We start from the raw sequence: 11,094 nt of genomic DNA, 5'->3' as shown, positions 1-11,094 counted from the left end.
GAATGCCGACCGTGACATCGAGCAGGTTTCAATTATCTCGTTCCTCTATGTGGATATTTGAAATTTGTTTCTTTAATTATGTGTATTTCTCTGAATTTCTTCTCCAAAATCAATATCTGACTTTGAAAATTATAATTTTTGATTTGGTCAATAATGTCTTCTGAGAACTGTTTCTGGAGCGTTCTTCTGAGAGCCTTCAGAATTTGCAAGAAAAATAGAAGAGAAATGGACTTCAAGAATGTGCTTGGTTGCTAGGAAAATCAAGATTTTTTGTTTGGGTGAATGAAATGGAATATTATATAAGTTTGAGATAGATTGTTGACTAGACAAGGTAGTGTTGTGGTTTGATGCTTTGTTCGGTTACCAAAATTGGAAAATGTATGGGTGGAAAATCACCAGAAATTTTCGGAAGAAATGGTTTTTGAGTTTTTGTTTTTTGAAAAATCGAGTTGTTTTATTTTGCTTATTCTTATTATTGTTTATTATTATTATTATTCTGTTATATTTATATTTTTCTGAACAGTACTTAGGAAATGAAATAGAGATTATCATTTTTGCGTTATCAGAAAATGGGATTTTCTAAAGAAAACGTACCCGTCTTGATTTCCTGCTTGACAGAGTGCGGAATAGACCTGAGATCGGAAATTTTCATTTATTTCAATAAAAGGAAGTTTTCTTATGAAAAAGTTTTGTATGAAGTAGGACTCAATTTGTTCTACGCGCTGAAAGGGCTTGCACATATGTTTTCACTTTTGTTGGTAGTATATTTGCGCGTAATACCTGATTTTTGTACAAGGGATATGCATGGTAATAAGATTTCAATTGACAAGTGCCATATGTTTTGTGGTCTATTGATCTAATTGGCAATGGCTTTGCAAATGACCACTCTCTATCTGTTTTCTTCAGAGCTTTGAGTCTTATAATTAATCTTCACATAATGAAATGGTACTTTTAGTAGGCATTAGAAGATTTTGGAAACCCGTTATAGTATGCCATAAAGGCACAACATGTTGGTTCCTAACATATTCTATTTATGTCGATTGCTAATGGTTGTATTCATGGTTTTGAACGATCTCTCGAACGATTTTGCAGGCATTAATTGCTTTGAAGAAGGGTGCCCAGCTGCTTAAATATGGTCGTAAAGGAAAACCCAAGTTTTGTCCATTTAGACTTTCTAATGTATGTTTTCTTTTGAAGCTTCTTATCTCAAGTAGGATATTAATAGATTTTGTTTTTTTTGATAGTAGGATATTCATAGATATTACTTCATGTGCTATTTGCATGGACTATGCTCAGAATGAATGCATTTTTGAAGGCTTAACAAGAAAAGTAGCTCTTCAATAATAATAATAATAATAATAATAATAATCATCATCATCATCATCATCATTATCATAGTTAAACGTATCAGCTGCTCTGATGAACAAGAAATGCTGTTCCATGACCTTTTGAAAAGAGAAACCTGTGCATTGAACCTGAGCTTTCTACATGACTAATTAATTGTTTAAATTGAAAACTCTCAAAGCTAAATGAGTTTATAAAACAAAATTCCCTTGGCCCTTGCTTATGTGTCTGTGTCTAGGTCAGGAAACAAGTTGGCTTTTCTTTTTGTTGCATTAACTGGATATTGATGTTCTTATTTTTATTGCGTATTTTGTCATCTCAAATCACTAAGGTTATGGACAGTTCTCTTGTATTTAGTAGTTTGAGACAATAACTCTATGCGTGTAGACGTTCTTTAGGTTTTAACTAATTTCTAAATTTTAAACATTGTAGGATGAATCTTCTTTGATCTGGATTTCTAGTAGTGGTGAGAGAAGTTTGAAGTTAGCCTCTGTATCAAGAATTATTCCTGGGCAAAGAACTGTGAGCTCTCTATTACTTTCATCTGATGTCAATCACCCTTGCAATCTACTTGATTTGAAGCGATTCTATTCCTATGATTTAATGTCTTGATTCTTTTCTTTCTAATTCACAACCAGGCTGTTTTTCAACGATATCTTCGCCCTGAAAAGGATTACCTATCTTTTTCTCTTATATACAACAACGGGAAGAGGTCTCTTGATCTGGTAAACAATGAAAGTGTCAGATTGTGTCTATGTATTGCCATTCTTCTCATTGTACCTGTGTATATTTCAGTTAAAATTGCCATATCTTCTTGCTTTCCAGATATGCAAGGATAAAGTTGAGGCGGAGGTGTGGATTGGAGGCCTCAAAGCATTAATATCCTCTGGTAGAGGTGGACGTTCTAAAATTGACGGATGGAGTGATGGAGGGCTCTACCTTGATGTAAATATGGCTGATTTGAACTTTTCTTCTTTTTTTTTTCATTCTCTATTATCTTTCATCTTTTGTTGAGCTACGTTTAAATAGAAATTTACTAGAGTATAGGGTTTTGTTGAATGTTGGAATGCCGGGCCATTGTTAAAGAAAAATCTTGTGTGGATCAACATTGGCGTAATTTGCTCATAATTCTCAATTTAATAAACAAGTCATATAATGTCTATAAGTCAGAAATATTTGGCGCTTCTGTTTTTGTCAAGAAATACTAGAGTTAGTGGGCTTTGAATTTATTCCCCCATTACAATAGTTATGTGCCCGAGTTTTTGTCTTAATTTCTTGCTTTTGTTGCACAGTAAGTGAAATTTCCATTACCAAAATATTCTTGTGAGCATGCTTGTATGAATTTAAGATTTATTTCATATCAAGTTCACATGATACTTGCAACACTTAACTGGCTGCCTCACGATGATTTTTGGTGAACTGATTTCAGGATAGCAAAGATTTGACCTCAAATAGTCCAAGTGATAGCTCAGTTAGTGGTGCAAGAGATATTAGCTCCCCTGATATAGCTAGTTTTAATCCGATTAGTTCTCCAAAGAGTTTTCACCCTGATATTTCTTCAAATTCTGTGAGGTCACATGTAGCATCAGATCAGACAAATATGCAAATAAAAGGATCTGGTTCAGATGCTTTTCGAGTTAGTGTCTCTAGTGCTCCCAGCACTTCCAGTCACGGTTCTGCACCAGATGATTGTGAAGCTCTAGGAGACATATATATATGGGGCGAGGTTATTTGTGATAATGCTGTTAAGGTTGGAGCTGATAAGAATACTTCTTTCTTGAGCCCAAGAGCAGATGTGCTTCTCCCTAGGCCTTTGGAGTCAAATGTAGTTTTAGATGTGCATCATATAGCTTGTGGTGTTAGGCATGCTGCCTTAGTCACAAGGCAGGGTGAAATTTTCACATGGGGTGAAGAATCTGGAGGTCGACTCGGTCATGGTGTTGGGAAGGATACTATGCAACCTCGTCTAGTTGAATCTTTGTCAACTGCTGTAGTTGATTTTGTAGCATGTGGAGAGTTTCATACATGTGCCGTTACAATGGCCGGGGAACTTTACACATGGGGAGATGGTACACACAATGCTGGACTTCTTGGTCATGGGACTGACGTCAGCCATTGGATACCCAAGCGGATATCTGGGCCTCTTGAAGGATTGCAAGTTGCTTCAGTAACTTGTGGCCCGTGGCATACAGCCTTGGTTACATCAAATGGGCAACTCTTCACATTTGGTGATGGAACATTTGGTGTCTTAGGCCATGGAGACAGAGAAAGTCTCTCATATCCGAGGGAGGTAGAGTCACTGTCAGGGTTGAGGACAATAGCTGTTGCATGTGGAGTTTGGCATACTGCTGCTGTGGTGGAGGTTATTGCAACACAATCTAGTGCAAGTGTTTCATCAGGCAAACTGTTTACTTGGGGTGATGGAGACAAAAATCGTCTTGGACATGGAGACAAAGAACCTCGGCTAAAACCTACCTGCGTTCCAGCGCTTATTGATTACAACTTTCACAAAATTGCTTGTGGGCACAGTTTAACTGTTGGCTTGACCACATCTGGACAAGTATTTACCATGGGAAGCACTGTTTATGGTCAACTTGGGAATCCTCGTTCTGATGGAAAGCTACCTTGCTTGGTAGAGGACAAGCTTATGGGGGAGTGTGTCGAAGAAATTGCCTGTGGTGCATATCATGTGGCAATATTAACTACCAGGAATGAAGTTTATACATGGGGAAAGGGTGCTAATGGGAGATTGGGTCATGGAGATATTGAAGATCGGAAGACTCCAACCTTGGTTGAAGGTTTAAAGGACAGACATGTAAAGTATATTGCTTGTGGTTCGAACTACACATCAGCTATTTGTCTTCACAAATGGGTATCTGGTGCTGAGCAATCTCAGTGCTCTTCTTGTAGACAGGCCTTTGGTTTTACACGTAAGAGGCACAACTGCTATAATTGTGGACTTGTACACTGCCATTCGTGTACTTCTAGAAAAGCAACTAGGGCAGCACTTGCTCCTAGCCCTGGAAAACCGTACAGAGTGTGTGATGCTTGTTATGTGAAATTGAACAAGGTGTCAGAAACAGGTGGTAATAACAAGAGAAATGCCGTACCTCGCTTATCAGGCGAGAACAAGGATAGACTAGACAAGGCTGAGATAAGGTATGCCAAGTCAGCCATGCCTTCTAACATGGATCTAATAAAGCAATTAGATAGTAAAGCAGCTAAACAAGGAAAGAAAACTGAGACATTCTCGCTAGTTAGATCCTCTCAAGCACCTTCCTTGTTGCAACTGAAAGATGTTGTTTTGTCCAATGCCGTTGATCTGCGGCGAACTGTTCCAAAGCCAGTTCTTACGCCCTCTGGAGTAAGTTCCAGGTCTGTGTCTCCTTTCTCAAGGAGGCCAAGCCCTCCACGTTCTGCTACACCTGTCCCTACGACATCAGGACTTTCCTTTTCAAAGAGTATTTCTGATGGTTTGAAGAAAACAAATGAACTTCTGAATCAAGAAGTTTTGAAGCTACGTGCGCAGGTAAAATGATATTTTACTTGTCCTTTTATTATTAACAATCTGTAATAGTATTTTGGTATTTGATAGCATAAATTAATAGCTTATACTGGTGTTTGAAATATTTTTAGATTGAGAGCCTGAGGCAGAGATGTGAGTTGCAAGAGATGGAACTTCAGAAATCAACAAAGAAAGCTCAGGAAGCTATGGCTCTTGCTGCCGAGGAAGCTGTTAAATCTAAAGCTGCGAAAGAAGTCATAAAATCACTTACTGCACAGGTTATTTCCTGACATTTGTGGTTTCCCTTGTTTTTTTTTTTTTTTTTTCTAGCATGATACGTAGAATTATTCTGTGCAACTAGCAGTGTACAAATCTATACTGTCTTGTCACTGTATTAATCTGATCAATATAAATTTCTGGACCAACTAGAGGTGCTGCAAATTACGCAATGTTTTGACCTTGCTTGACACACACACACACACACATATTTTGACGACTGGGATTAGGTAACAAGTTTATTCTTTTATTTTTTTTTGTTTAAATAAAGTACGCAGCTTAGTCTGTTTTTGCTTCCCCCAAAGCGTTTTTTTGGGTACCATTGGTGCTATTGTTATTAACTTTTACATCAAACTCATCATCCTTCAAAATATTTCCAGCTCAAAGATTTGGCTGAAAGGCTGCCACCTGGTGTTTACGATAGTGAGAGCATCAAGCTAGCATACCTACCAAATGGTTTGGATCAAAATGGAATGCATTATCCAGATCTAAATGGGGATCGCCATTCAAGATCTGATTCTATAACTTCCACGGGGACCGACTCTGCTATGTTAAATGGAAGTCATTCACTATATTCACCCAGAGATTCAACTGCGACCAGTGAAATTAATATGCCACAGCAACGGGAGCATTTGACCCCCAATGGAGCAGTAGACCACACAGATGTTAAACATTCAAACGGTGGGAATTGCACAGGCAGTAGTGTCTCTGAAGCTCTTGATGCCAAGGATTCCGGGTCTTTCCAAGATGGGGAGAATGATATGAGATCCAGAAATCCTGCATTGGCTGGTACTAATACCCAAGTTGAGGCGGAATGGATCGAACAATACGAGCCAGGTGTTTATATAACTCTTGTGGCTTTGCGGGATGGAGCTAGAGATCTTAAACGAGTTCGCTTCAGGTACCATTTATTTCTTCTACATTGTAGTTTAAAATGTAACGATTGTAATTTTGCCCATTATCTGAGCAAAGAGGGAAGCCCCGTGATCTCTGTAGTAGATTTAAAATCATTTAGGAGACATTTGGTTCATGGATTAGAATTATGAGATTAGAATCATTTTTGATTTACGTGTATTTTTTGTGAGAGAAAACACTGTAGCAAACCATGAATCATGATTCGAATCGGGGTACGAATCCCCCAACTAAACAACCCCTTAGTAAACAGAATGCATTTTATATACCAAGACCAATGAAGGTGGTTACAGTCTTGTGACATTGTTCATTTTTCTCAAGTTGGGAATTATCTTACTGTGATGACCTTCACTTTGGCGAGCTCGGAATGAGGAGCCTATGATTTTGGTTGAACGGGCCATGCACATATGGGACTGAGGCTGCATCTAATTTAGCTTGAGATCTGGGAGTGAACAACTCCATCTCATTTTAGCTTGAACTCTTCTCTTTGATAAATTTGTGACTACAATCTGACTCTGTAAATGTATCTGCAGCCGAAGAAGATTCGGAGAGCACCAAGCAGAGACTTGGTGGTCAGAGAACCGTGAAAAAGTGTATGAAAGGTACAACGTCCGAGGGTCCGACAAGTCTTCAGTTTCTGGCCAGGCGGCCCGCAGATCGGAAGGAGCACTCTCACCTGCTTCCCAACATCAACATGCCTAGCTAGAGTGGAGGAAGCTTGACATTAACACATTCTGTATCAGTTACCTCGAACGGTATCGAGGGAAAGTGCAAGAATTGGTAAGAATGAAGGGAAGCAAGTTCCTCATTTTGCCGCCTTTTTTTTTTTTTCCTCTGGGGTCACCTTTTAGTTCTGTCCTTCCCCTTATTTAATTTCTTTTTTCACTTTCTTAATTTCTTATCCATTTAATTTCTGGGTCATCACCCTTTATACATCTGTTGTATTGTAGTGTATATAAAATCAATCTTCAGATAATCTGAGCAAAAGAAAGTTTATCTTCTTGCTTCCCTCACCCTTCTGACATATTGGTCTGGTAGCTATACTCTGTCCCTCATCGTTCTTTGGGAAAATTATGTGGTTTTTACAACCTATTGGTTGGGCACAAATTTGAATTGTGGGATTTTCATCGACAAATTATCATGTTTTCCTAAATCCCAATTGATTCAAATGTAATTGTAATTTGATAAAGCCTTCTTATCCCATATAGGGTATTTTTCATACCCGCAAAATTGGCCTTGTTATTTTTTATATAATATATACAGCTGTAATTCCTTTCAACTAATCCCACTACGACCAAACTAACGTGACCACCAACATATATCTTATGTCAATCTCATTCTAGTATATTAATGCTTTTCGTTGCCTTGGCAGGTCAATATTTTCCTGCATTTTGCGAATACTAGCGAACAGTTATAAAACACGTATATTAAATAAATATATATAAATCAACTCCCTAATTTAGGGCAGTAAAAATATCGGCAGATTTTTAGTTTTTTCCTTAGTCTCTGGTTTTTATTTTGTACCTTATGAGGTGAACGAGTTTGCTCAAATTTATAGACAAAGATTCCGTTCATTTCGCCGTTTCGAGTTTAGAATTCGAGTTTTGTTATAATAAAAAGCTTTTAGAAACAGTCACATTTAATTTTTTTGCTACAGTAAAAAACACTCACATAAAATCACATATCAACTCGAATCAGTAAACTAAACGGATCTGAAAATGACACCAACAAAATCCTTCAACAATCTCGGTCATAATGGCTTCTAGAAAGGACCATTCAATCCGATCATAGCTTTTCCCATATCTAACTTCAATGCCATGAGACCCTCTCTGCCACCAGTCTTCCGCCGAATAGAGTTAAGCACTTTAAACGCCACAATTATATTGTTGGTGATAATCTCATTCGATACAAACGCAGTTTGCTCATACGAAACAGATATGCTTCAACGGATTGGCAAATGTTTTAATGATCACCTCTTATGAAACATTTCACAAACATTAAAAAAAAAAGGTCGAAAATCATTAACTTTTTAAGAGACTTGATGGGAATAAGCATTACATGAGTAGCACTAAGTCCCTCCACCAAATGTTAAGAACACCAAGACAAACTTCGAGTAGCTCACTTCTCACTATATCCCATTTTTCAATTTTTGCTTCAGTTCTCGCTTTCATGTTTTAAATTCGGATGCCATACTTTTGTTTTGGTCTTCCATTGTATGAGCCAATTTGGCTACTTAATTTCAGGAGAAATAGTAGAAAATAGGCCAATATAAAAAGTTTAAGAAAGTATATAAGTCAATTTTTAGTTATAGAAATTAATAGGCTATAACTTGTCAAGTTATGGTTCATAACTAGACAAGTTATGGACAATAACTTATTAAGTTATGGTTCATAACCAGACAAATTATGGACAAAAATAATAATTTAACATATTTATTAACTTATACAAACTATTAATCTATTAATTTTAATTCATCTCAAACTCTTAACCTATTTCACTCTTTCTTCCTAATTTCAGGCTGTCAAATCCTGATATGTAATGACTTTTATTCAAAGCCCATTAAATGCTTTCTAAATTACAATGGTCACAGTCAAACAGCGTTTTGTTCGGTGTATAAATCATCATCATCATCTGATGTATTTATTCAATTCAATAGAAAATAAGATGGTCCATAGATAATGGCGAGTTAATTACATCGTTATCCTCCAGCCACGAAGCTAAGAAAGAGGAGAAAAACTAATTGCGGTTTCATTGCTCTCCTTGTATTTTTTTTTTAATTTTTTTTTATTTTCCGCGGGATTTAAACTGAAAATTTTATGGTAGAGTTAGATATAAACTTATCACTAGATTATGGAAGCAATCACCATCTTGAAATTAAACTCGATTTTAGTTTTTATCCATCTATTGTATTGTGTTCCTATTATCGTGGTGATTTTTTCTTTTAAAAGTTACTTGATGAAAATGATTATGTATTTCCTACAAAAGAAGGATTATACAGCAGCGTAAAACAAAACCTATTTGACAAACAGAATTGCTTTAAAATAAGAATCTAGGTAAATTTAACAAAATTTATCAAAAAATAATCAAATTTCACACTACCCGTTAAAATTGTTTTTACTCTACCGAAAATTCTTCACACTGTATACATAATCACCCTGAATTATGATCATATTGAATTTCAATACTGCTGCCACATTTATTGCTTGAATTTTCCATTCTCCGCTTTTGAAAGCTTATTTTCCAGTGGTGGGGTGACCTTTTCGTGTTGGTATAACTGAAGCCAGAACCAGCAAAATGGCCGAAGAATTGCATTTATTACAAAAAGAAAGAAAAAAAAAAAAAAGACAAAAAGACAAAAACATTAGTTCAACTGCCTCATGGCCTTGCTTGCTCAACTTGGCAACACAATTCTAGCCCGGGAAAAAAAAAAAAAACTTGGCGCAACAAACTTTTTTTTCTTCTTCTTTTTCTTTGAAGGAGGAACAAACATTTTTTTTAGGATATTTACATTTATTATACCCTGTGTCTTAAGTTTATTCAAAATATATATTTTTAATTTTTAATCTCATCAAATGTATACCTTCAAATTAGATTTAATATACGAATTCATACCTTATTTCGGTTAATAATTGATTTTAACATTTAAAATGACAAAACTATCCTAAAAAAAAAGAAAAAAAAAATAAAACTTTCCAACATTACAAAACTGTAAGTTTCCATTTCAACTGCAAGGAAAGAAGTAAAAGTTCCCAACTTTCCATTTCAATGGCATTTTGTATATTTTTAAAGTCAAAACTGTAAGTTTAAAGTTTTTTTAGTTAATTTTTTTATTTTTCTATTTTTTTATTTAAGGGTATTTTTTGTATTTCTAATGTCAAAATCAAGAGTTGGTTGTAGAAAAGTATAAACTTAAGTATTAAATTTAATTTAAAGGTATACATTTGATGATATTAAAAACTGAATGTAAAGTTTTTAAATAAATCTAAAACACAATGTATAAATATTTCTTTTTTTTTTTTTTTTTTTTTTTTTTTTTTTTTTTTTTTTTCAACGAAGCAGCGGCTCTATCTTTTCAGAGTTCAGATTGCATTTTGAAAACGTAAAGGAAAATTTGTTAGCGGCTTAGGGTCCAAACACATCTTAAAGTATGGAAAGAACTATGTGTGGAATATGAATTATGTTTTATCAAAGATTCATTTTAAATACATTTTATACCGAAACCAAAGTAGAAAAATATACACTCAAGATTCTTATAAAAAAAAAGCGTATATTATAGTGTATAGCTAGAAAGTTATGATTAAAAATTGGGATATTTGTCATTAAAGTGTTATGATTATAATTTAATTAGTTTTGATTTAGCGAGAAAATCCATGTCATTTTCATAATAATTTGTACAACTCAAGTTATGACTCAGGTCATATTATTACAGTGTTTTCTCTCACATAAATTCAAATTTAATTTTTTTATTATAGTATTTTTTTCTCACATACACAACCCAAATTATTATGACTTGAATTGTGCAAATGAACATAAAAATTTTAAGAAACTACATATACAAGCAAAAAAAGAAAAGGAAAATCTAGGGAAGCATAAGGTCGTCCTTAAATTGATTGGAATTTTGGAAGGTGATGAGTACACTATTATTTGTATGCTCATACATTTAATTATCTAGAGTACCCCGTACAAATACGAGATGCAACTTCTTTATTTAGAAGAATTTTGTTTATTAAAACATACTGATAGAAATTTTATTCTTATATATGTTATGGTAACTTATTATCTGAATTGTCTAATTTTTTTAGAATTACGAGTTTTAATCAATATCATATTTATTCATGATAATATCATAATTACGATATGAAGTCGTAATGAAAATAATTATTAATAATTATCATATTACCACTTGGAATACCAAAATCGTTGTTCAACAAACATAATACCCACAAAACAAATTTTTGTGATATTCTTCTATCTATTATCAAATTGGAAATAAGTTTAAACGATTGGTGCCTCCAAAACAGAACCCTAGCATTCTTTTTTTTTTTTTTTTTTTTTTT

The 11,094-nt window shown here is 34.8% G+C and overlaps 1 protein-coding gene across 1 annotated transcript in view; it reads left to right on the top strand.

The window, feature by feature from the left end:
• The window catches only part of LOC21400880 (PH, RCC1 and FYVE domains-containing protein 1), an 8,055-nt gene extending 739 nt beyond the window's left edge, over window positions 1-7,316 (top strand). The window contains exons 2-10 of the mRNA XM_024173624.1: window positions 1-25; window positions 1,093-1,179; window positions 1,777-1,866; window positions 1,983-2,069; window positions 2,170-2,289; window positions 2,774-4,873; window positions 4,981-5,127; window positions 5,506-6,026; window positions 6,571-7,316. Of these exons, the coding sequence (XP_024029392.1) occupies window positions 1-25; window positions 1,093-1,179; window positions 1,777-1,866; window positions 1,983-2,069; window positions 2,170-2,289; window positions 2,774-4,873; window positions 4,981-5,127; window positions 5,506-6,026; window positions 6,571-6,739 (3,346 nt within the window). The 3' untranslated portion in view covers window positions 6,740-7,316. The remainder of the gene's footprint in view (window positions 26-1,092; window positions 1,180-1,776; window positions 1,867-1,982; window positions 2,070-2,169; window positions 2,290-2,773; window positions 4,874-4,980; window positions 5,128-5,505; window positions 6,027-6,570) is intronic.
• Window positions 7,317-11,094: the final 3,778 nt, after the last annotated feature.

This window comes from Morus notabilis, unplaced genomic scaffold (assembly GCF_000414095.1).
Source record: "Morus notabilis unplaced genomic scaffold, ASM41409v2 Scaffold511, whole genome shotgun sequence".
Taxonomy (NCBI): domain Eukaryota; kingdom Viridiplantae; phylum Streptophyta; class Magnoliopsida; order Rosales; family Moraceae; genus Morus; species Morus notabilis.
This window is presented reverse-complemented; position numbering and strand designations above follow the sequence as displayed.